Source organism: Solea solea, chromosome 21 (genome assembly GCF_958295425.1).
Source record: "Solea solea chromosome 21, fSolSol10.1, whole genome shotgun sequence".
In the NCBI taxonomy this organism is placed as follows: Eukaryota; Metazoa; Chordata; class Actinopteri; order Pleuronectiformes; family Soleidae; genus Solea; species Solea solea.
The window spans coordinates 1,934,446-1,961,095 of NC_081154.1; the positions used below are offsets into that span (position 1 = coordinate 1,934,446).

Below are 26,650 nucleotides of genomic sequence, written 5' to 3' on the forward strand. Positions count from 1 at the left end.
CAGATTAGGATCAGAAGGGAGGGGTGGCCGACTGACACAATCATCTTTAATAATGACTTTAGGAAAGCTGTCTGTGGACACTGAGCACCAGACGGATGTGTGTGTGGATGGAGAGAAACACACACACACACACAGTGTTTAAATTGAACCGTCTTTGATAGCTGTAGAGCCGAGCGACTGAATATAACCTTCTGTCAAAACATTCTTCGCATTGACAGCGAGCGGCTGACTGATAGGTCTGGCGTGAATGTCACAGGGGATGATGGTAATTCATACGGCCAGATACGCAGAGCACAGGAGTAACAGTGATCTTTTAATGCATCTATGAGAGTGTGTGTATCTATTAAATTAGCCTCCTGTCATGTGGATCCCACTTGCCCTTGACGAGAGAGTCCAAACATGTCCCTGTGTGTGTGTGTGTGTGGGGGGGGGGGGGACGCTCCTCTTACCTGTGCTATCTGCAGCATCTCAGGATTGAGCCTGTTGAGGTGGAGCATGAACTCAGCCAGACCGATGAGAGCCAGCTGGATGGTGAACATCTTCCGGAAGGTCCAGTAATCGGTGGCATTGGGGAAAGTGTGGAGGGCCCACTCCTTCAGCATGCTGCGGGGAACCATGTTCCCCTGCACCTCCTTCAGGATGTCCCGCAGCACCTGGTCATCATCGGGTTAGGGTCAGAGGTTATTATAAATGACACATTTTTGTTTCTGATGACCTGTTTCATGCATTTAATATATAGTTAGAGACCGACCATTAGTGCTGTTCACTGACTGGTTAATGAAGCACTTGTTTGTATTATTTGTTTCCCTTAAAGAGTTACATCAACGCCCAACTATCAAATATTAAAGCTTCAATTATCAGCCATAGCCTGCACCGACTTCTGAAAATCGGCATCAACTATAGAAAAATCTATACGAGTCGACCTTTAGTCAGGAAGATAGTGTTATTTATACAGTTGTGGTTGAGATATTGATATTTTATTGACATTTTTGCACCCTGGGAAAGACCTCCAAGGTCAAAAGTGATTGGTGTTTTACTGCCCTGTGAGTAACCAGGTGTATAGAAAGGATATCAAACTACATTTAGAGCATTTTTGTTACTGCTCCAGTAGTATTTGTCCCATGTGTTGACCCTGTTCTTCATCGACTGCATACAACTGGAGTCTGAATAAATAAAGACAGCCTTCGTGCACACAAATACCATTATTTTCCAACACATACGGGTTTGAGATATTATTTGACTTCACATTCGGGTTCTCCAACCAAACACACAACTGCAAACAGCAGTAATTAATTAAATTAAAGTATACCACCCCAGAGCACATAACTTTATGTTAACTGTGCTATCTACAGTATCAACAGTAAATATGACACAGGCCTTTGTCGTAAACAACCAGAGTGCAAAGGCTCTTTATGGGAGCCACCATTTTTCTCTGCGTTGAACCATCATAAAAATGACATCCATTACAGAGAAGGCAGAGATGCTAGGATAGAACAAAAGGAAATGCAGCCAAACATAAAATTTACATTCAGCTACAGGCCGTGTCTGGCCTATTCTTTTTAACTGATAGTAAAAATAATGATAAAAGCCATCTTTTGTGGGATTTGTCACCATGATTGACCGTGTGAGTGTGCGTCTCCGTACCTGGTGGCTGGCCTGTGTGCCCCGAGCCTGCACGGTGGCCAGACGATCGTAGTATCTGGAGATTGGGTTGTCGTGTTCGATGCCCTTCTTGGCGCAGCGCTGTTTGTAGATTTCCACCAGTGACAGAGAGGAAGGGTTGTCCTCCACCAGTCGCATCTGAGGCGACACTGCCACCACTCTGGGAACTAGAGATAGTCGGAAGGAGAAGGCAGGATACAGGTAGGAAAGCAGGGGGGAGGACATGGGGGAGGGATGTAACAGAACCCAGAAATGAAGAGGTGGTAGAGGGATGGAGGAAATAAAGTCAGTGACACAGAAGCTGTAAACATTTGGCTGCACTTACTACAGAGAAAAAAAACCAGAGTGTAAACATTTTATGTTGGGAAACAGCAGCGGTGGAGACGTGCCATCTTTCAACACCAGCCAAGGTTAAAGAAGGTAAAAAGGCTGCTTGTGGTTTGTCCAGAGAAAGCAGTCTAAACATTTACATACACTGGCACACCGAATCGCATCAATAGCAGCCATTCCAGTTGGGAGGAAATTGGTTGAAAGGGACTGTTGAATTCCCCTTCCATATTTCCCCTTAAACAAACCAATCAAGTGCATAAATGGAGAGTGTGCAAACATCTGGGTGGAGGCGAACCACAGGGGGATGACTACAGAGAGGAAATAAGGCTTGAAAGTGAATTGAAATTGTCTGTGGTGTGTGAGTGGAGATAGAAACTAAGAGAAAAATGAAAGTAGCTGGTCAGCACCAACTGTTCTCTCGATACTCTCACACACACACACACAACGAAATGTTTGCAAATAAAAATATAACAAAAAAGAAATAATCTGGATGAGCTGATACGATTCTCAGTCGGGTAGCAGGACAAAATCACCGGATCAACATCGGAAAAGGAAAAAAAGAAGATGTCCACCACCACTGTCGTGACAAGGACATGAGTGAGTTTAATCCAGTAGCTTCCACCCATTCAATGTGTGTCTGTTTTTTTGTTTGTGGGTTTCTTTTGTGTATTCTCGGTGTGTTTGAATAGTCACTAACTAACTCATTTATCACCCAAACACGGCCAAAGATGGCAGGGCACACACTGGTGCCCTTAGTGAGTCACCTGCCACATCTGAAGCATGTCGAGTGAACTGTTGAACAGTAAATGGAAATTTTCAATATGGTTTTAATATGGGTAGAAATTTCATACAGATTCTAAGCCACCTCTTGGAAAAAATACTCCTAATGCAATCCTAAAGAAATTTCAGCCCCAAAACCCAATTTTCTAACCCCTAAATCCAATTTTCTAATCCCTACCAGTGAAGAAGAGGTGCCTCTTGGTGGTCTCCTTTCTCTTCTCCAGACAGGGGTTGAGGAGACGCAGGAGCTGCAGGACCCTCTCCTCGCGGCGTGACTCGGTCAGACAGGCGTCGTTCATCACCAGGTACGGGTAGATTTTGCCATTGTGGCCACGGATATAGAGCCGACGTGCCGCTGTATTGTGTTTCTGGACAATTTCCACTCTGGGCATGAACCTGGAGAGAGGCGCAGAGACAGAACTGAAGTAATAAACAGTGTGGGAGGAAATGATACAACGGGAACCAAGCTATAAAGAGACTCTGGGCTTCTATGGAGCCCTTTATAGTGGGAAGTTTATATTTTCCTGACTCAAAATGAACAATAACTCATATCACTAGGACAGGAGAGGTATTTTACCTATACTTAATCTGCTATTTAATACCATTTATTGTCATAAAAGAACAGTATTAGTAGAAGGAACGAGGACATTTAAAATGGAATACGTGCTTGGTGGAGCACAACATTTCTTTGTTGGCTGATGTTAATTCATCCTTTTGCTTTCCAGCCTGAGGTTCCCCCGTCTAAAAAGAAAAAAGTCCTGTACCTTGCGATCTTGATGTAGTAGTGCGTAGGTTTGGGCATGAGGAACTCCCCGGGGATCTCCACCTCAGCTGTCTGTGCAGAGAAGTTGCTGAGGAAGCGGCATTTCTCCTCGATGAGGAAGAACTTGGGCAGCTGCTTGGTCTTCGCCTCGAGAATCTTGATCCACTTTTTTAGCTTGGAGATGAGATTGTGGAGCTTCATGGAGCCCGGCACGCTGAAGTCAAAGTCTGGGAGCAAAGGAAAAAGAAAAGATGTTTTTCAATTTAAAAGGGCCTTGCTTTACAGTGGCCGCCATCTTGAGTCGCCACGTTTCCACGGCAGCCTGAATGAACAAACTAGCCACAGAAGCTGAAGCTAATGACACAGACGACAAGAATGAAACCCTTTCTGGCATGTGAAGGCCACCATAGTTTCATGATGCGCCAAGGAGAGAAGAATGAGAGGAGTCCCCCCCACCCCCGTTTAAAGTCACTTATTCTCTGACACTGGATCTTCAAAATGTCCTTCACCGTGTAAATGACCTCCAACTGCTGCAGTGGAGCTGTCAACAGTAAATAAATGTACAGTGCTGGGGGGGAGCCCCCCCCCCCCGAGTGTGTTTCTATTGGTGCAACCTTTAACCTTTCCCTGCAGCTGTATGCTCCCAGATCTCTGTGCTATGAATCCAGATATGTCTTGGTAACCTTCAGAATAAAATACCCTTAAAGAGTTAAAAACACATGCAATTGGAAAACAAACAAGGGGAAGTTAAAGACAGATCTGTGGTTACTGGTTTATACCAAGTGATCGACTACTTATTAAATGTTAATCGTCAGTAAACCTTTACCTTTTAATGGTCTCAATCATGAGTTTCAGCTCTTCTTCAATAGAAGATGGTGTCAGTTTTGTAACTGTTTTTGTTCCCATAGCATATATAAATGGACACCAGTGTGATTGACAGCTGGTATCATCCAATAATAGCCTGGTTAGAAGTCACGACTGATGCAAAACCTCAACAAAGCAGTAGTCAAATGGCAAATCCAGAGGCTACAAAGAGTTTAATTTTCCACCAAAAGTCTGCATCCATTTAAATGGACAGTCCATGAGTTTCTCCACACAGTGATAGCCTGAGGTAGAGCAGTGGTTACAGAAACTTACATTTGGGAAATGTACATAATAAATATTGTGTCTCACACTTAGTCGTTCCACTCTGAGCACCGCGATGCCTTGCTTAAGAGAACTTAAAAGGAATAAGTAATACACGGCGGGGCTGGCGGCACAAAGAGAGCCATTTTCTCTATCAACGTAAAACTCCCCGGCGCAGGCCGGGAGCTGATTAAATTAGAGCAATAAAAACGAGAGTCTTAAAGTATTCAATTTCAGTTTCAAGTCACAACTCATATTGTATATAACATATTGTGATGAGCTGCAGGAATAACAAAAGAAGGGGGGGGAATGAGTCAGGCAGGTTTTCCATTTTAGAGTAAAGCCCCCAGGGCACACACAGATTCACACACACGCTCACCTCTCTTATTTCAGTACACCCTGTTGTACTTGCCTGTTATAATGAACCCATGAAACTGCAAGGCCTTGCCATTTCAAACCCGTTCAATCTCTCCCAGACCTCCTAATACTTTAAATAAGCCCTTTAAAAACAGCCAATGTTCTTTTCAGAGTGGCTCTATTTTGCTATCCATCTGCCCGCAATTCACCTGCCTCAACAGCGGAGGTAAAATTGAAACAGTCCTGAGAAATTGCAACCCGCCAACAATTCAGCACCATAAAAGCGTATAATGCCAGCAAATGGAAAAAGCGAGACGGGCTCCACTCCGACGGAGGCGTGGAGCAATAAAGCAATATTATTCCGTCTTTATCAGATATAAAACATTTTTGCCCGTTTAAATCTGGAGACGGCGGCTTATAAGACACAGACATTATGTTATTATATCTGGTAACGATAACTCAATACAGAAGTGATTCCTATATTCTGTCAAACATAGGCAATAAAGCTTTCTCTGAAACAATTAGCTGATGAAATTCCACTTTGTTTTGAGCTCCAGTTGTGGTATTTATAGCTGTGAAGCGGTCGCTGTGGCGCTCACATACCTTTAGATCAAATCAGAGCAGTGGTGCATTAAACGTGGCACATGTTAACAAATGGGTTATCACTCACATGACTGTGTCTAACTCAGTAAAGGACAAATATAAATTATTTAGCACTGCATCTAACAAATTATTTTCATTTTATTTAAATCGATTAATATGTCAATGAATTCCTCAAATCATCAATTGGTCCAGAAAAGGTTAAAAAATGTTGATCAGTGTTTCCAGAACCTCAAAATGACAATGCTCAAAAATGTCTTGTTTTGTCCACAAAGAAAATATTATTCAGTTTTTATCATTTCTTTGTTATATGAAGCAAAGAGAGCGGAAAATGTTCACATTTAAGAAGCTGAAAAATCCGAACATGTATTAAAACTCCAATCAATTACCTGACTATGGAATCGTAATTGCTTTATAATCGATTAATAAAACAGCATCTATCACATTTGAGAGAACAAAAATGCAGGTAATAATCGGCCAATGCCGATTATTAATCATCTAAGGCTAGTCAACATACATTATCGATGCTAAGCGGGCATGCTAAAGAACTATAAAGTGTAACACCCGACTGGTAAATATAATTTTAGCATGGCATATTATTATTCAGCCAAAGTATCTTTTAACACCGTTAAAACAGTAACTCATGCAAATAGCATTCACCGTAACCGGATTTGAATGCCTCCCCGCTGCCAAATGTTATATGTGCAAACATAAACCCACATTTTCCGGCCCACAAACCCCGTGAAAGCGAGTGAGCCACTAACGCGTGCAGGGGAAACGGGGGCTTGGCTGCTCAGCGGCTCTGTAAACCCTGTTTGTTTCGCTCTGGAAGGCCTGTGTGGTTTCAGTCCCTTGTCGGGCCGCGCTCCCGCGTCACTGTGGGGACAGCTGGGTAGCGACGGTCGGCGGGCAGGCAGAAGCCCTGGTGACGCCTGGCTGCATGTGCACAGCTGGTGTCGCAACATCTGGCGAGATTCATCAGCGTGGCTCTCACCGTTTGTCTCACTCAGTGTTGTTTGTGTTCTTCACTCAGTCAGTCAGTCCATGTGCTGTTGCTGTTGCCACCACAGCTCTCTCTCTTTCTTTCAGACTCTCACTCCTATTGAGGCCCTTTTTTCTGATGATTTTTCCCTTGCTGCCTTTCATTCATTCGCTCTCCTTGCCCTTCTCTCTGCCAGGGCCAAACACATTAGCTCTGTTGGCCACTCACTGGAGCACTGGAGGGTAAAAGAGGAGACTAAAGAGAAGAGCAGGGGGAAGAGGAAGCAGTAGAAGCCACTTTGTGGAATTGTGAAATATAAAAGGAGAAAGTAGAGGTTTATAGAGAGGGCAATTCAGGCGACATCCATACTAGGCATCCACATGAAACCAGAATTTATATGATCTTTTTTCTCTCAATTGTTCTTAAACAGTTGCCCGTAAAACACGGCCTAAATTAAAGAAATGTTTCCATACCCATAACATCCTGCCAATGACTCTAAACGTTGTAGTATATGTGCCAGGTCTGCGATGCTGCCACAGAAAATACCTCGAAAATGTCAATGAAAATGGGGAACAACGTTCAACAAGGACATGTTTTCCAAAAATAGCATTTTAGAGCTCTCAAAACGCAGATTCCAATAAATAATGTGTGTTTTCTGATAAAAACAAAACGCTTTTAAGCTCAGAACCAGATCATTATCAGCCGATATTGGCTTTAAAATGTATTATCACATATTGGCCAACACACCAAGATTCCCCCGATATGACTGATGGCTAATCCTCCTTGAATTCTATGCTGGTGCCTTCTCCTACCATTTTATATGTTTGGTTTATTTATTTTGCACAATGGAGAAAATGTATATCTACACCTGCTGTGACATGAGTATGAAAAGAGTTGGGTGCAGGAAAAGAACATTTATATCAGTATCTGTTCCAGTTATCGTCCCAAGAACTCCAATATCATGCATCCCTAACGATGTATATCAACATGACTGGTCAAACACGCTGGGCATTCATAGTTTTTCTGCTTAGTTTCAGAGAGTAATAAGAGTAATAATATCAAGAAACAACAACAAAAAGGACAAGGGGAAACTGTGTTAACCTGCCAATAAGAACCAGCTGTGAAGAGAATGTGGTTGAAAGTGTGTTTTGTTTTTAAAAAGCTCTCTGTTTTTGTCCGTCCAGACAAAAATGCAGCCCCAGAGTTTTCAAGCAAAAATAGAATGAGCAACGATTTTAAACTTCAGCTCTGTGGGCTGTAAAATGCTTGGGGTAGTGTGGATGGCAAACGTATCCTGAGCAGAATTGATGTGTTTGTGAATGAAAATGAAGTAGCATGGATGTAGTCCTGGTGTGTATGTGCAGTCACCATGCAGAGTCAGTGTTTTTGTGACAGACGCTCTGTGTTTAAACAAGGTCCAGTGAACTGTGTACAGCTCTCTTATGCAACGCAGGAAAACACACGTGGCATCCAAAACCAGAGGAAAGATTGCTTTGAGAAAATATCTCGGAGGGGAGGAGGGAGGGGAGGGAGGGGAGGCGTTTGGCTGCACGAGAGCTGCACCTGTCTTGTCGGATTCCACAGTCTGCATGCGAGTCTGAGTGCATGAGCCAAAATAACTGGAGGCTTAATCAATGCCTTTTACAAGCAAACGCATGAATATCACACACTTTGTGCCTCTGAGACGTCTGAAATCTAAACTGGGGGAGATCAGAGAACTGCATGTTGTCGTTGAATGTCTTCCAATTCCTGATCTTTGATGTTGCATCAGTTTACAACACTTCAGAGAATACAGAGATTGGGAGAGGCAGGAAAGTGTGCCATCTGGAATTTTCTAGGGATTCAGGCTTAAAAATGTAGTCAGTTTTGAAGACTGAGCGAAACAGAGACTATATGAATGTTTCTACTGAAAGTCCAATATTAAAAACTTGTTTCTGATGCAGATACATATTAATCCATCCTCTGTAAAAGTGGACTCTTGAATTCACGTACCCACTCAAGTATTTCGTAGGCTACAGTATCTTTCACTTTTTGTTTTCACTGCAGTGGTTTTTGAGACAAAGACGAGAGGATAATACAGTGAGCAGCACTTACAATAAACCAGCACTTGACTGTTGACTTGGAGTACAATAACAACAGATAGTTGGAATACATTTACATGTCAGTGTAAAATGGCATAAGTAGCACAGAGCCAATAAGGTGAGAATTGCTTCCCACGGCCTCTGGTGGACTGTAAGTCCATAAAAGATGCAACAAGAATCCATTTCACTCTGATGTAACAAAAAAGCTGCCAAGAAATAAACTTATTTCATTACACTGCATCACATTGGAGCCAGATAGTGTTTTTACAGACTTTCAGATGCTGCTAAGACTGAACGCAAACTTCTCTGTTTTTTAAGGCCTCATTCATTCTGCCTCCATATTACGATTGCATTTGAAAACGGCATTTTCAGATGAAAACAATCAGTGTCTGGTTGAGCGTTTCAGGTATTTCTCTATTCTTCTATAGCAGTGTTTCCCCAAGGACAATCCACTGCAAACCATTTTACAATATTTGGTAAATTATGATAAGAGCAAATTTGTGCATAAAATAATGTCCTAACCCTAACGTTTAATATAATTTTTAAAAGATACATTAACAGCAGAGAAAACATATATACCTACTGTGGGTCTAAAGCCAGTATTTAATGCACAGCCCTACCCTAAATACAATTCAAAGCTTAATCCAAAACTTCCTCACTTCCTGAGAGATGAGGTTCTGCCTCATTAGGACCAGGTTTTGGTCTCCATGAGGACTACTAGTCCTGACAAGGTCAGAGTAAATAATCAAATCATGTGGTTGAAAACCTAAATGACACTGCTCAAGCTGCTCCAAATGACGGTGCGTGCGGTGTGTCTCCTGGCAGCGTCCTTATGATGTTACCATCCGTTCGATATACTGCTACAGAGGCCAATCAGGCACCTGGCCCATCATCATTTAAACAAGTGTAGACATACAGTAACAGCAGCACTGCTCATGTTTCCTGTGAGGTGGCTGATGTCTGATCCAGGGCTTTGGGGAGAACAGAGAGTGCTGCTGCTTTCACCAACTGCCTCTGTGTCACGCCATGTCAAGGATTCATGTAACAGATTGGATTTTTCATTGTTGTTATTGTCGAAAACATCCCGGTTTTTGTTGACTCAAACGGACAGAGAGAGCAGAAGACTCTCTGTCATTCACCTGAAATAACTACAAACAAGCTTTTCCTGAAGTTGTAGCCTCCACTTTCTCCACATACAGCCACTAAGACAGTTTTAAAATTAGAAGAAGAAAATTAGACCCTGAAACTACTGTGAAAGGTGAGGGATTGATGTGATATTCATGGTAGGTATCTTTTTTCGGACTATTTTTTGCTAAGAAGTGCGTGTGTCACGGGCGCAGTGTGAACATTCAACATCCGGTGTAAACCAAGCCTGGGGATGTCTCACTTTTATGTCTCAATATTTTAGCACGATGCAGTGGAAAAACAACTATTACCAGTGATGCTAGATGTTAGAATGACTGGCACCAAAGTGAACGAAACAAGCAAAAGTTTGAAAAGTCGAAAACTGGAGGCAGAGAGCAAGCAACCTCACACTGAGAAGGATCTTCTCACAGTCAGAGGGCAAATTTATTACAAAAAGCAAACCGACCTGTGGTGAACTGTCCCTTCATCTTCTGGAACACAGGGTCCTGGGCTGTGGCCTGGGCCCGGCGGGCCAGCGACTCGGAGGCGGCGCTGGAGAACATGGTAGAGACGTTGGACACGTTCTCCAAGCCCACGCCGAAGGTGCTCACGAGCTTCTTGACAAAGTTGAGGGTGTGCGGTGTGATCTTGGCGTCGGACACCGCGCCACTCTTCTCAAACGCCACTGAGTAGCACTTAGCCAGACCCTGCTGGAGCTGCCGCAACACCTGAGGAGAGGCAGAGAGAGGAAATGATGTTAAAAAATAAATACTCCCATTAGTTAAAGGTCTGATCTTTGTCAAATTGATATCACTGACAAACACACCACTGTTTTATTTTTTAAAAAGCATACATTTTACTTCAGATAGACCTGCCGTCAATACCCCAGTATTTTAGCGTAAAAATTAACAATTTTACTCTATTTTTCCACATCATCAAGATCTTTGAAAAACGATGATGCAGTTTAACTGCTTTCTCTTACTTACTGGTTCTAATTGGCCACAACTTGACAATCAGCCGTGAACAAATGGTTTATTTTATACTTTTACCGGAGAAAACATCATCCTTACTTTCCAACATTGATGTTGCTGTCCAAAGAAAGGTCTGCTTCCCGCTTCCACTGACACATGTGGTGTAACTGAATTATGGATCATTATTACTGTGGATTCATTGGTTTCATATGTTTTTATGGATGCCTCTAGTACAGATTCAGACTTTTGGAAATTAACGTGGAAACAGAACTACAATGAAAAAGATGGCAACAGCGAATGCCACAAAGACCACAGAGGTGCGGGGTTTGACAACATCATTTTCCCAAAGTTGCGTTTAGTTTGTATACACAAAAATTTGAGAAACGGCAGTTCTGTGTGGATAAAAAAGCTGATACGATACAAAACCCTCGTCCCTGTGTGTGTGTGTGAGCCTGAAAGCAACCTTTTCTCAGAAATCCTATTTGTCTGCTTGTTTACACTGCGTTTCCCTTTGGTGTGATCTTAAACAGAACGGTGGCCTTCTGCATTCACAAGTGTCACACGCAACACAACGTCAGTGGCATCTGCTCCAGCATGCCGACTCACCCTTTCACACAGACTTTCATCTAGCACTGCGAGTACCTCTGCTGATGGAATAAAGGCAGAACAACAATGCGCTGAACAGCGAGGCAGAGCAAAGGTGCTACATTCCCTCCTCTAACAGGCTGTGTAAAAGGGACTCAAACTATCAGAACTACAGGAACATTTCTTAAGGAGCAAAGGTGCCGCAGTGTGATTTCATACAGCATCCACAGCGAGGCGGGGGGGAGGGGGTAGAGGTGATGTGCTGTAAGATGCCTGTGCACCTGCTTGCCCAGTGGAACGAAGCACAGAAGCCTGCAGCTGCTGCTGTGTGTCACAAACCATCACAGATAATCACACGGACACACGCGCATCAACAAACTTCCAGACCTAAATCCCTCGTCCCATCCTGCACGCTCACCTCACCCATCCATCACACATCTCCCCCCTCCCAAACATACCTTGTATGGATGCTGCCTCGCATGGCTAACGCGAGAAGCTGCCAATACAATTTGCTATGGCAAAGCATGAACTGACAGAACTGGTGATTTAAGGTGACATACGCGTCAGGTAAAGAGATTTAAAAACACAGTATTGAATCAAATGCCCATGTGTCTGTTGGCTTTTTGGTCTTGGGCATGGCTCCTTACCATTTTTACCAGTATCTACTAATACCATTATCGCTTTGATACAGTCTGATGCTTCTGTTTAGCTTTTTTCTTTTTATATCTTAAAATAAGTCCATACATGAAGCAATCATGTGATACCACATACTTTTGTTGGACTGTATTGGAATTCAAGAATTATTTTTCTGATATCCGATCCATTGATTGACCAGTCCCCCTAGTCTTGAATATAAGATGTAAGGTTTCTCAGCTCTGACCTTTATATGGCAACACCACAGAGCCATTTTTATACATGAACTCCAGGTAATGTCTGCAAAATGTACTGTTCACAAATAAGGAATACAGAATGAGATGAGTTCATAATAGCAGGAGAATATTCAGAAAATTCAGGCAAACTGGAACCTTAAAATCCCATTTGAGTTAAGTATACAGCCCAGAAGTGCCTCAGACCATCTGAAGTAATTACCACAAGGTCCAGGAGAGGGCACTGTAAGCACAACTTGGCCTTACATCAACATAGATAAGATAAAACGTCCTCCTGAGTTTGACTCACAAAATCAAAGCATCTGAGAGGCACCATGTAGAAGTATTTTTGGTTTCGGCACCATAAACGACAACGTGACAAACAAATGTGCAGACTCACTTGTTAGCTTCACCTGAGTGAGGTGGCGGGGAGGCATCACAGACGAGCAACACAACAGGAATATCCAAATATCTTCTCAGGAATAACGCGTCAAAATCACGCATTATAAGATGTGCAAACAAACACACATTTTACATACAGGAGTTCACAGTATGCACTGAAGGCATGACGACACTCACAACCAGCTCACTATGTGATACACTATTAACACACACATAACAACATTGTCAAACACATACGAAAACCGACCACTTTGTTCTTCTCACCTCTTCGTGCCAGTTCTCCCTGAACCACACCATCTGGTCGACGATGCCCTCCAGGGAGGACAGTAGGGTGGGGTGTAGTTCTCGCTGCATGTGCATAATCCGGCTGCAGCGCCACATGGGTGCAGTGGCCCGTATAGGACCCGGGTCAGAGGCACCTGAGTGAGGCTGGTTCCCCACTGAACTGGGCTGCTGTTGTCCAGATGCATCTGCGGAGACGAGAGGATAAATGGAGGGGGGAAAAAAAACCTGTGTGAATCTGGGTTTGAATGGATTTTTGACCAGTGGGAATGTGTTTAATCAGCAATAAATCCCAAACAAACGATATTGCAGTGTATGCGAGTTTTGATTGGCTTTGGAGCCTTGGACACCGGTCATTATTTTTATTTCATCAGTCACATCAACAGAAAGACGGACTGAGGTGAAAGATACAGATTAGTAATCAAAATCCTTTGTTTTGTTTTGGGCACATTCATGATGTCATATTTCATACACTGGTGGAAAAAAAACTAAAAGGGCAGAACTACTGGCAACGAAAACTTTCATCTTTTTCTTTTGTTAGCAGGTTCATAAATTCTGGGTAAATCCACTCAATTTAGTGTATTTCACTATGGGTAATACTAACTCTGCACAGAGAGAGTAGAAAAGTGCTTTTTAAGTTCAGAGAGTGGTTTGAAAAAATAAATAAAAGCAAAAATATTACAGCCAACCATGTTTACTCACCACTTTTGTAGCGCTCTCGCTGTTCGATCTTGAGCGTCAGGTAAAGGGTGCGGATGGGGAAGTAGACCGCCTGAGGGTACACTCGTCCCACCTAGCAGATAAAAGGGTCACAGATTACATTTCAAAGACTCTCCCTCAGGGCCGTGAAGGAGAGAGACAGGAGGTGAAGAAGAAGACAGACAGAGAGATGCTCTGTGTGTGTGCGTCAGGGAGAGAGAGAGAGAGCAGGAGATCATACTGCTACAGCCAGAGACCTTCACTCTAACACAGGGAGGGTTTGAAGCTTTGAGTCAAGGGGAATGATGACAGGAGTTAAAAAGCATCACGGCGGAATAACCAAACTGAATGTGACTGATGATGAAACTGACCCCAAGACTTTCAAGAAAAGTCATGGACAACATTAAAAGGCTCGACGGTTGAAGTCGAGCTTTAAACACAGCAGGTTGTGCTCCAACTCCAGGGTGTTGGATTCCTTTGACAAGAAACGCAACAGGTGAATTCATTGAAAACCTTTGGTGGTAACTTTGTCTCAGGTCTCGCTGCTAAAGGAAGTAGAGATGCACAATATTACCAGCATTGGCTTTACAATGTGTCGGCAAACACGGCAATTTCACCACAGAGGAGACTAAATGACCTCTGCTGTTGGGTGTGAGGAAAATCTTCTAACCTCCAGTGCATGAAAGCTAGTGAAAGGAATGCAGGGTTCATTGTGTGTTGAGCTAACAAGATGCATTCACAGACCCTCTTGAATTTCATCACTTGTAGGATTTACAGGGCACTGAGCTTAAAGGAGAAGATTCAAGATACATTCAAGACACCTCGTAAATGTTGTCCACTAACTAAACTAAATGCTTGCTTGCTGCCACCTTGTGATAATAAAAGTATCACAAATGAGGTAGTCAATGGAGTAATAATTGAATACTCAATATCTGGGATATCTGCAAAAAGTCAAATATCGTGCAACTCTGGTGTGTGAAGGTAAGATTATTTGTGGCCTAGATTATTTTTCCTTCAGAAAATAACATCTTGTGTAAACGTACAGTTCACGCAGTTCAATGCAGGTCAGTGAGAGGGAAGGAACATACACAGAATAACAGTTTGACCTTGATAAGTCAAGGCAACTTCACTTGCTGCGAGTTTCCTTCCTTCATTCATATTATAGCAATAAAGAAAGCATTTGTCCATCAATAACACACTGATTGAGTAAAAGCCCACACACCCAATGCCTCAAGTGTCCAACACATCACACACTATTTTTTTAATGGAATCAACCCTTTAAATGAGACATATTTAATGTTTGGCTTTAGAAGTGACTGAAGTAAGCGACTGAGTGCTTAAAGGTAGAACATGAAAGTTCAGTAGAATTCTATAGAGTCATTTTATAACAGTAAGCTTAGGCACACTTTCCTATTTTTTCTCCACAGCAAGCAGTCATGGTGTTTAATAATACACAATAAAAAGTCTTTATTGTCCATGAAAGCAGAAATCTGCCTATGGCTTCAGATAGTGGTTAAAAACACAAAATAACCAACACATCAAACACCCACAGACATCAATAATAGCGAGAATGTTATTATTGATCCATGTTCATGACAACAAGTTCAGAGAAGTTACCGCATTTATTATTAAAGACTTTCTTGGTTGATGTTGCAGCTCGACATCGTCTGCCCGAGGGCAGTTTTATGATAAAAGCAGGATCAGACACAATTCTCAGAAATACATCCTTATTGACAATATGCATGGAGTGTCACTTACAACTTCCACTAGAATATAAACCAGCGACTTAGCGTCCAGGCACTTGTTGTTGAGGGTAAAACTTGGTCTTTTTAAGGTAGCGTTAGTGATTAAACTGCCTGATACAGATCGATATAGATTAGTAGTTAGCCTTGAGGGATTAAACATGGCCTAAAATGGGGGGAAAAAAAGCCTTTACATTCAAGATTCGTGAGACAAAAAAAGGGAGCACTGCTGTTCAGGCTCTGCTTAATTCTATAATTAGGTGTTAAACACCCTTGGTAACTTCTACAAACACCGACTGTAGAAAATCTCTGACAGCTTACTTGAAAAAGTCCTACAATATGAACAAAATGGCTAGAATTTACACTTACAAGAACAATAGTACCTAATAACCAGGACGTAAAAAGCACTCTCACAGAAATTTGAGGTAAAAGAGATGTGGTTTGGGACCACTAGATATTGAAAGGAGACCCCAGGGTTCTCTCAGATCTCCCGGCAAAATTTCATAGGCTACAATTACATAGCTACTTGATCCCTGTCAGACTCACTAAACGCCTGCGGGGTGGAAAAGGATACCCCCACATCTCAGCAACAGCACTGAGCTCAGTATGACTGAGGGCAGGATGGTGAGGGTGGTGGTGCAAGATACAGGAGGGGTAAAGAAGCTTCTTCACACGTCAACCTAATGCTACATGGATTTTGTAACCAACCTCTAAGCTTTTCCTGACACGACTGAAGGATTGGCTCAGTGTCAGTGGGATTGTGAAAGTGCACAAATTCAAGATTTAACAACAAACAGCCACAGGTTTGAAGTTGCCAGAGGTGAGAAAAGGGCAGCCAATGGTTATCTACAAAGTACAGTAGTTCTTCTTCTCGGATTACAAATCGACTAAGAGAGTTATATCAGATCTCAGCATGTCTTAAACTCTTTACAATGACTCCTTCATTCCTCAAATGCATGTAACTCTATATTCAACGCGGTTTCCCATTGATTCAGAGTCTATTTTCAGCCACTTTTGTCAAAGTTGCTCAGCTTTGTCAATTTCCCCCTGCTTTCAACTCACTGACTGTTTATAATACATCTCATCCCCTGACAAGTTCCACTGTAACAGGACAATTAATGTTATTGACTGAAGCACTCAGAGGTTTTTTATGTTCTGGAAACAGCGCGTACACATTCAATAAGGTCAATGGCTGCACATTCGCATGGCCTGTACATGGATTATACTGCATTCTGTAATTGTTTACACGAGGGCTGAACAATTAATCGTTTTCAAATCGGAAGAGCCGTTTCAAACAATGCAATTAGCAAATCACAAAGGCTGAAATTGAAAATAAAAGCAATGCATAAATGTATAAAACAATTCATATTTTTAATTTCTCATCCTTGCATTAATTAATATTTTGATGGATGCCTCACGTTGCTTTAAATCTATAACATTGACGTATGACTTAAAAAATAAGTAACATGTCCCACACATTGCTCTTCGATATTTTTGCCCTAGAGTACACGCACCCCTGCCTTTCCTGAATCTCTCATATTTTCCATTTTATAACCTGCGAGTATACATTAAGGGTAACAGGAAGACGGAGCTCGAGGCAGCAGCTAAGAGCAGCATTAAAGATGAAAGAGTGAAGATGGCAGAGGAGGAAGAGGAGGAAACAAGAAAATCTGCACACTAATGGGAAGATAAGAAAATGTCATATTCTGACAAAGCTGAGGTGGACCAAGGGGAAGAGGGTGAGTGGTAGACAACGAGGAAGGGTGGGAGTACATGAGGGGAGGAGTGCTAAGATTCTTCCCGTCGCCCCTGGTAACTTCCGTTTCATCTTCCCGCCAGCCCCCCAGGCGATCTTCTCCTCACCTTCATCAATATTTCAACATGCGTTTTTTTAAACATCCCGCCACCGCTGCAGAGAAACTAAATAATTCAGGAGAGCGGCAGAGATAAAACTCTCCGTGCATTTAAGTGTAGTTCTCTCTCTCGCTTTACATTAAAAAAAAGGAGAGAAGGGATCGACCTATTACCCTTCAGTCATTACAGGGTGATGAGGAGGTCTGACCAGAGGAAGGACTGATGTAACAGGGTAGTTCTGATATTGGATCGGATATTGTAGAGATAAAAATGTAAAATACAATCCAATACAATCCAAAAAAAAATACAATATATCACATCCTTCACTATACACGGAAAAATGTATATTAAAATGTGTTTGTGGGTAAAAATGAATATTTGTTAGAGTATTATATCAGACTGAGATACTACAGATACTCGAGTTTGTGATATCGGTATATGTAAATATATTACCTTTTATTTAGAAACTTTTGAACGGTAAAAGGTCTAATGTGTAAGAATTAGTGACATCTAGTGGTGATACCGCAATGTGTCATTACTGAATTTCCCATCAACTCATGACGCTTTAAAGTGCAGAACGTTCAGGGTGCTGCAAAAGGCACAAGACGGTGGGCCTCTGTAAAGCAAGGCCCTGACCTTCAGTACATATAAAAGGCTTGTCTAAGGCTATGAAACCCAAATAACTGTTATTTTAAAGTGTTTATTCACTTATACAAACATACTCATGGACTTGAAACAACTCGACATCTTGCTCAGTGCAATCTGTACATTGATAAAACACTCACAAAAAGGACTGATGCGGTGAAAACAGGATTTATTTAATGGTCAACTGCTTCATCTTCATGCTAAAAAATGGGGAAAGGATTCCCAAGTTGAACTGAATTGAAATTTGGGGTGCTGTATTTAAAGTGCTGGGTTGGAGGAGAAATAGGTGTGAGCATTTGATTTATATATTTCTCATTTTAGTTCTGTTTTCTGTCTGTTTGTTCTGGTTGTGATGCATCTGTAGCGCCTTCCAGAGGGCAGGAGGGTGAACAGCAGTGTTAGCAGTTATAAAGTGAACTGATTTACTGTGGAAAACATACAACGCAAGTGCTATTAATGGTAAAAGTAGCAGTGTTTGAAGCCGCTATCACTCGTCATGGTAAAATGTGGTTCATACACACACACACACACACACATTCCCTTCCCTCACACCCTCTACACAGCATTCCCCACTCTGCTGCGAGGATGATTGTTTGTTATAGCAGACTACTCTTTGAAGACCTCCCTCTTCAAACTGTGTGGAAATAATACTCCATTAAGCAAAGCAAATTAGTCCTTGGTTTAATTACTAGCTCTGTTCCCGCAGTGCGGATGCATGCGATATTAACTTTATAATCATTTCTTGAACAAATAGTTTGAAAAGCAATTCACAGAGGGACTGGTGAAAGCCAATGAATTTCCGTAAAAAGGGACAGCAATTGAGTCTGAATGCTTAATTTAGTAAATAAAAAGTAGGGGAGAGAGAGAGAGAGAGAGAGAGAGAGAGAGAGAGAGAGAGAGAGCAAGAGAGGCCACTTTGGTGTGAATTCAGTTAATTCATCTCGATTAGAATGACATGCATGAGCACTAATGCTAACACACAAGCCAGATGTTTCTGGGCCCAAAACGGATGAAAGAAGCAGAGGGAAAAACATGTTAAGTGCTCATGAGTGGAGCAAACATCCAGAAGTTAAAGTGAAGATTACAAATGTCAATGTAGAGAGAGGAAAAAGATGATTTTCAAACTTATTCTACAAGAGAAAATACGCAGACACAGCTGATCTAGAGATAGCTTGATAGCACTTTCACCTCGACACTAAATATCACAACCTTTGGTATCTATGGAGACGGATATCAGTACAGTACAGTACATGTCTCATGTACATGTATCACTTTTGTGCTGATGTATTTACCACCTGTCTATAACCAGCCATAAATAACCAGCCAAAAACAACTTGTTTCAACTGTCTAACATTAATCAGTGTATTGGATCATATCCAATACACTGATTTTGACCAGTAACTGATCAATACTCATACTGAGCATTGTATCGACTGAGGAGAAAAAGCCAATACCATACTCAGTATTGGTATTTGTCCAATATCATGGTGATAAAACCTTTTTTTTTTCTAGAGGTAGACTGATTAATCTGGCCAATATTATTATTAAAAGTCACCCATTCTTTTTCTATTCAGTTTACACATTATTTCTATTGAAAATACAGATTAAAATTGCACTGCAGATACTAATAGTAGATTGGAGAGACAGACCATTATTGATGTTCAATTCAATGAGTGTTGTTCTAAGCATCATTTGTTATCATTAAACAGTTTTTTTATCAGATGGAGGGATTAAAATATATGGGCCAAAAAAAAGAAAGAAAAGCTATCAACCATCAGTTGCCCTGATTTCTAAACATCAGCCATAGAAAAACCCATGTTCTGTCAACTTCTAATTTTATCCATTGGTCATCTGAACAATCCAGACTTATTTAGGACAGAGTGAGAGTTCCTACAATGGAAAATCCTAATTAATCCTCAAAAAGACATTTACTTTATTTGCTACATTAATGAAACCACAGACATGTTTTGCAGCTAGTGCAGTCTGAGGAGAGTTACCTTCTCTCGCCCTGAACTCATCTTTGACCTCAGTTCTGTCGGCTGTAATAACAAAAATCCTACATTTTGCAGCTATAAAAGCATGAAACAGAAACCAAACTTTTCTATTGACAAAGCCTTACCTGGCTGATTAAGTTAAGCAGGGGTTTTCCTTCTGAACCAACCAGGCATGTCAGAAGCTGTGGTATCCATGCCAACCACTGGATGGGCGGCACTCCAATGCAGTACTTGTCCACAGCATCCGCAAGGGTGTTCTTGTCATCGAAGCTGAGTAGCCACAAAACCTATGGATGTGGAAAAAAGAACATTAAACAAAAGTGTAAAGGAAGAGAGGCCAAGAAAACAGCAGAATACTCAAGAAAATGATGTGCTATAAGACACTGAGGAGCAAGAGGTAAGGTCTCTATCATTAATCAGACCTCTGCTGCTTCCCTGTCTCTGTGAGGAAAGAACATCTACATCTCAGTGTGATCAAAGCTGAGCCAGGGTGGAGGTGATCTCTCTCCTCCCCCTCGTGTGCCCGCGTGTGCGTCGACATTATGATGAAGACATTAACCCCACTCAACCCCCCCGGGCGCTCTTCAATGAGCCAATGTGGATACACAGATTGTGTATAATTACTGATAATCACTGGTCATCTCACTTCATCCATCAGCACTAAAGCACTGCCAACCCAGCTTGGCAGCAGAGCACCAGAAAGGGCCACCAGAAATGTAAAAAACAAAAAAAAGAGAAACCACCTAATTGGAAAGTGAAGCTGCTGGTAGAAGCCATGATTAGAACAGATAATGATAGTAATGCCTGGTGTTAACACTGGACTTGGCGAGACCATATTTATTATTTATGCAGCCTGACACAATCCCTGTAATCTCCGTGGCTATTTGAAAACACAGGCCCAGCAGGCAGTTTGGTAAAGTCTTCTCAGCCACTTCCAGTCCATTAATGACAGGGGAAATGTGTTTTTTGGTGATAATGAGCACCAGCAGACCTCAATACAGCAGCTCACTCTGTTTTACACAATATAAGAGCAGACAGTGGTCTTTCTGCACAAACCTCTATGGGGAGTTTAGTATAAAAAAAAAGAAAAAAAAGAATTGGTGTGTCAGGTGGTGGGAATGCTTGTTAGCGGAGAGTCCATCCCTTTACCTCCCACACTGATCTTACTCAGCTGTTAAATACTGGTCTGACTGTTAGCCTTTAGCGAGTTAACCCCCCCATGCCAGGAGATGGGCCTTCACTCCACCATCGATCAGCCGTGGGAACCCCTCTGCACTGTAATCGATCAAATTACTACTCTGTGCTTGTAACTGTGACAGTCTGAGAGAGGAGGGAAAATGATTGTCTGTCTTCTCATCAGCACCAATAATACATGTGATGGAAAGGGGTCGGGAAACTGGGGGATTGACTGTGAAGCAATTTGGAAAAAAAAAGCCCAGATGGAGGGCTTGAGAATTTACAGAAACTAGAGTTGAATGCAGGTGGCTGCTGCAACATGCTACTTTCACACAGAGGAGAAATACAGAGCATGCGGCATCAACAAGAGGGATGTTTTCAATAAATTCAACCAATTACAATGGAACAATAACTACGTTCAGTTACAATAGGGTCCATCGCACTTTGAGCCCTAATGAATCATTTTCAAATCAAAAAACTATGCAAATAGCAAATCACAAAGGCTGAAATGTAATTATTCTTGTTTTGGTTTTTGAATGATAATTTAAAATTGCCTAAATGACTCGGGGTGCAAATAATTGTTCTCATCATCGATGAATTCATTGATCACTTTCTTGATTACTTTACTAATCGCTTGGTGCAACAAATGTTGATCAGTGTTTCTCAAACCTGGAAATGATTCAGTTTTAATGATTTCTTTGTTATATGGAGCAAAGAAACCAGACAATATTCACATTTAAGAAGCTGAAGAATCAGAGAAACTTCTTTTAAAATTGAAAAATGCTTTAGAATATCTTCTTTTTTCGACCTCTCCCTTTAGGGGTCACCACAGCAGATCATCTGCCTCCATCTCATGTCCTCTTCTGTTACACCAACTGGCTTCATGTTCTCCTTCACAACATCCATGAACCTTCTCCGTGGTCTTCCTCTTTTCCTCCTGCCCAGCAACTCCATCTTCAACATCCTTTGTCCAATATAATCTCCAACTCTCCTCTGCATGTGACCAAACCATCTCAACCTCGCCTCTCTTACTTTATCTCCAAACCGTTCAACCTGAGCTGTCCCTTTAGAATATAGCAGTTATAGATTAGACATGATGATGTGATGATCATCTAAATATTATAAGGTTAAATCTTTAACAGTGAATAAAGGACAGAGGCTGAGAGCCGGAGTGAAATATTTGGATAAGCGTGTAATTGCTTTAAAATTAATGGTGTGTGGTTTTCGTAGCCTTTGAATAAGATAAGGCTTAATGCATAACACCAACTCCAATAGCCAGAGTCTCAGAGTTTCACGCTTTGAAGCAGAAGTTTACCACACAACCAAGAAGATCACATCTATATTCTGGTATTCAAAGGCCACCGTAGTTCCGGGACACACTTTGGAAAGGTAGGGGTGATTGTTATAATCTGCAGTCTCACCATGACGTGTCTCTCATTCTGACACAGTTTTACAAAAATAGACAGGAAATGAGATGGCAAATCTGTCCGAAAAGTCCCCCAAATCGTTAAATCCTCACATGATTAATAAGACAACCTCTCCCTTCCCAGTTCCCTCCTCACCTTTGCCAGGTATTTTCGGGACTTGCTCTCGTTCTGGTGGCGGCAGGCGTGCAGGTAGCAGGTGATGGCAGAGACTCCCAAGTGGAGCTGTCGGTCCTTGACAAAGATGTTCTCCAGATAGTCGCCCCACATGGCCCACGCTTTCACCAGGACATCGTGCATCTGCACGGCCGCTGAAAAGGCCTTGTTGGCTTCCTCTGACCTGGAACGAGGGAGGAAAGGCGGAGAGCGTTAAAGAGTGAGGCACAGTGGGCAAAGGGACAGACAGATCAGTGGTTTAAAGACTGGGTCGGGACCCACAGATTTTGCAGAATTTTTTTTAGCCTTTTTAGTTAAGATTTATGTGTTTATGTTTTCATTAAAAAGCGTGAAATAAAGTTTAAAGTTTTGGTCGTAAATTTGACGCTACATTATGAAAAAACGTGCCCTCGTCATTATTTATATTGTGATTTGGGTCATTAAAACGTGGGTCCCCACAGTGAAAGTTTGGGAAACAAAAACAGACCACATATGACACCATCAAAATATCAACTGTTATACTCTAATGCAAGAAGGATCCGAACTTTAAGATTATGTACATGCGTTGGGTCTGTAATAATCAAATTGTGTGTGAAATATTTTCTTGATAAATTGATTTTGAATTAGTGGTTTCATCAATAAATCCAGAGAACGACGTCACAAGTTGCTCTGTGTTTCCATATCTCAAATCTCTTTAGCGTCAAAGAAACGATAAATAGTGTTGAAGAGTGGAGAGGGGTTTGAAGGAGCTGAATAAAAGTAGAGAGATGGAGTGAACTCGTAACACATCATATTCTGAATTATTTACCACACATCGATAAGCACCATCATTCATTTGTAATAATATTCAAGGCCTCTTCACTTAGAAAGTCGGCATTTGACCCAGCATGGATTAACGTCACTAAGGGTTAAGCTGTGTTGATAAAATGTAATGCGAGTTGAGCCCAGCCCCATCATACGCTGCAGATCAATCCATTAAGGTGACACATGAGCTTGACATCTTCGTATTTAATCACAAATGACAGCGCCAAGGTGAGGTAAGAACTTCAGCATAATGGCTATATTTATCTGAGTGCTAATACACTCACCGTGAAGGACAGGGAGAGAATCTGTCGGACGATAAAAAAAAAAAACCCTACTGCAACCTCGCAGTCACACTTAACAAGTATTTTGATTTGGAAACTGTTAAAGTAGCAGGTGAAGAAATATAGAGGTGAAATCTGGCAGGAGTCCCAAAGTTTTGACTGCACCATTTATGCTGACGGGGAGATAAATTCTGAATCATCAGCTGTTTTCACCACGCTGAGCGGTTTCTAACCACTCCTTGGCACGCTGTCGGAATATTTTTTCTCCCACACCTTTCAGCCTTTGATTAATAAATAAGACGCAAAAAAAAGAGAAAAGCACCAAGAGACGCACTGCCTCGCAGTCAAAACAAGAAGACAAAACTGTCTTCTTGTTGACTGCGCCACAGTTAGTAAATGGACCTCCATTTTAGGAGCGATTCCAACACGACTCTCCGAGTTACTCGCAGCAAAATGTCTTCCAAGCCAATCAATTAAAATGCGTTATTATAAAAGGCATTTTGGCATGTGATTAAGAAACGGGAGCTTGATTGCTATGGGAGTCGGAGCCGAAGACACTGCAGTAATGCTTAATGTGGCTGCCTCAGCCACTTCTCCACTGCTAAGAGGACATCAAGAGTTTCTACTACCGCGGCTCAACAGGAGCACGGCACCGAGACTGTCAATTCTCTGACAGCCGTTTAATTGAACGATCCCAAAATCCGAAGCATATGTGGCTGCACATTACCGCTCTCTCTCTCTCTCTCACACACACACACACACACACGCAAGCGCCCCCCCGCCTCACTCTGCTGTTAATTCTCCCCTGGTGTAAAGGGGGGAAAGTTAATGATTGCAATAAACCCTGCTGAGGTGGAGGCAAGTTCTGCTGATACCATAGATTCCTGCAAATTGCCTGGAGTTAATTATTGAGCTGCATATACATTTAATAAGCCTTCCTCAATTTGTCTTTCACCCCTCAGGATGTCATGTCACGTCAGACATGACGGGCAAAGGGTGGGGGGGGGGTGTTTAAGAGGCGGGGGGGTCTGTATGCTCTTAAGGCAAAACCCAGCAGCTAAAAATATGACACCGACACCGTCACCTGCTGATGACACGGATGAACTTAAACGCTGGAGCCAAGTCGTGGCGGCGTAATCAGCGACGGGCTCGTTTAATGACTTCCATGTGCACGTGAAGATAAGGAGCCACTTAGTCCGTTTGCATGGCGTTAAAGAAGAAATCTAATTATGGTCTTAGTCCGACCAAAACTGGACTTGAAAAGATGCGAGTCTGACTGAAATTGTACTAAACTGAATTTTAGAGGCGGTTAGGAATCTAATTACGATAGCACGAGGGCTGTAACTACACCCATTATCCAAACAACGTCAAAGTCGGCACACACTGGTGCCCTCAGTAAGTCGCCTGCAAAGTTTGAAGCCTGTAAGGCGGATTGTTGGGCAGTTGTGTAATTAATTATCAGACAGGTGTTCCTTGCATTGATATATAATAATAAAAAGAAGCTGGACACACAAGTAGATGGTGTAGAGCTCCACCCTGATCGCGCCACTTATCTGTGGTTTACAGATAATATGTGATTACATTTTTTATTCATTCATTTTTGTCTACATATGTTTATGTGACTTTCATGTGGCCTATATGTCTATAGGTTGATGTATTTAGTTCCTTTACTTCCCAGAAGCCTAAACAGGGACAAGGACTACAAATAAGCCAAGGTGAGAAGTCCTATATACTGTACATACACTGCATCGACAGCACTTTAATTAAGTGTAACAATACCTACATGTATTGTCCCTGCCAAGTAAAGTAATAAAATCATACATAACAGACGACAGAAGAAAAGCCGAGTTGGTTTCAAAGTGAGAATACTCAAGTGAAGGTATACTTGTTGATCTGAGCCAGAAACATGCCCTTCAGAGCATAGAACTCTGCCGTCATCTCCTTGGTGAAGTACTTCAGGTTGGTCGACTCTATCACCTCCAAACCCTGACAGACAGACAGACAGACACGGAGAGAGAGATCAGAGAAAAGCAAATAGATGTTTTCACTCAATGCTGGAGAAGAGAATTAAAAAGAAACAGCAAACACTGTTTGAGCCAGCGCCGTAATCACAGGTGAAAAACAAACAAAGCGCTGAGTGTTCATTAAGAAGAAAGAAAAGACGATGTGTTAAGGGAACTAAACTTCCATTATGGCGAGCCTCTGATTAGGTGTCCCTTATGTACTGCTGTGACAAATGATGTGTAGCAGGAGAGAGAGACGGAGAGTTCCAGAGGATATGAGATAGAGGAGAGAAAGAGAGTGGGGAGAGAAGAGTGTCTGCTGGCACTTTTAATGACTTGTGGTGTGCTGGACTGCTTCTATTAATCAGACAACTCCATGGGCTTAAGAGCAAGCTCCTGACTTACACTCTCTTATAAGTCTTGCAGCTATAACTTGTCACCCAGAGCCACCCCAAACAATTCCTGCTCTGACTGCTCTTCCCACGCAAATCCCCGCTAACTACGCCTCCAGCTACTGCCAACAGACATCAGCACGAGTGCTTAAATCACAGTAAGTGCATCAAACGTGAAGAAGTTTGAACTGTAGCTGCGCAGCATTACGGTGCAGGTGTATCAAGTCTATCACGTTATTTATCAGACATAATTATGACTGTACTAGTAAATTGATTTCTTTTTCTTGTTGCTGTTTTGTTTTTTGTTTTGCTGTTTCCAACGAGAGTCATTGCCAATAAAATGTTTCACGACTTACAAGCAGCAATAAAAAAATGATGCGTTTGCAAATAAAAACCCATAGCAATTTGGAAAACACTCATTATATGATGATATGTGTAATATATTCTAACAGGGAGCAACAATTAGGTGAAATTGGGTGCAGGTATTTTCCAGGATTACAACACTGTAACTGTGACTGTGCAACGTTTTATTACCGGGAAATATGTTTTTATTTAGTTCCTGCCAGTTT

The 26,650-nt window shown here is 41.9% G+C and overlaps 1 protein-coding gene across 2 annotated transcripts in view; it reads right to left on the reverse strand.

Moving 5' to 3' along the window:
* The window catches only part of trrap (transformation/transcription domain-associated protein), a 101,720-nt gene that overhangs the window by 5,793 nt on the left and 69,277 nt on the right, over window positions 1-26,650 (reverse strand). For both annotated transcript variants that reach the window (XM_058620323.1, XM_058620322.1), the window contains 10 exons: window positions 25,572-25,672; window positions 22,584-22,785; window positions 19,971-20,132; window positions 13,614-13,704; window positions 12,894-13,099; window positions 10,272-10,533; window positions 3,537-3,762; window positions 2,951-3,168; window positions 1,645-1,829; window positions 450-653 (listed from right to left, as the gene is read on the reverse strand). In XM_058620323.1, the coding sequence (XP_058476306.1) occupies window positions 450-653; window positions 1,645-1,829; window positions 2,951-3,168; window positions 3,537-3,762; window positions 10,272-10,533; window positions 12,894-13,099; window positions 13,614-13,704; window positions 19,971-20,132; window positions 22,584-22,785; window positions 25,572-25,672 (1,857 nt within the window). The remainder of the gene's footprint in view (window positions 1-449; window positions 654-1,644; window positions 1,830-2,950; window positions 3,169-3,536; window positions 3,763-10,271; window positions 10,534-12,893; window positions 13,100-13,613; window positions 13,705-19,970; window positions 20,133-22,583; window positions 22,786-25,571; window positions 25,673-26,650) is intronic.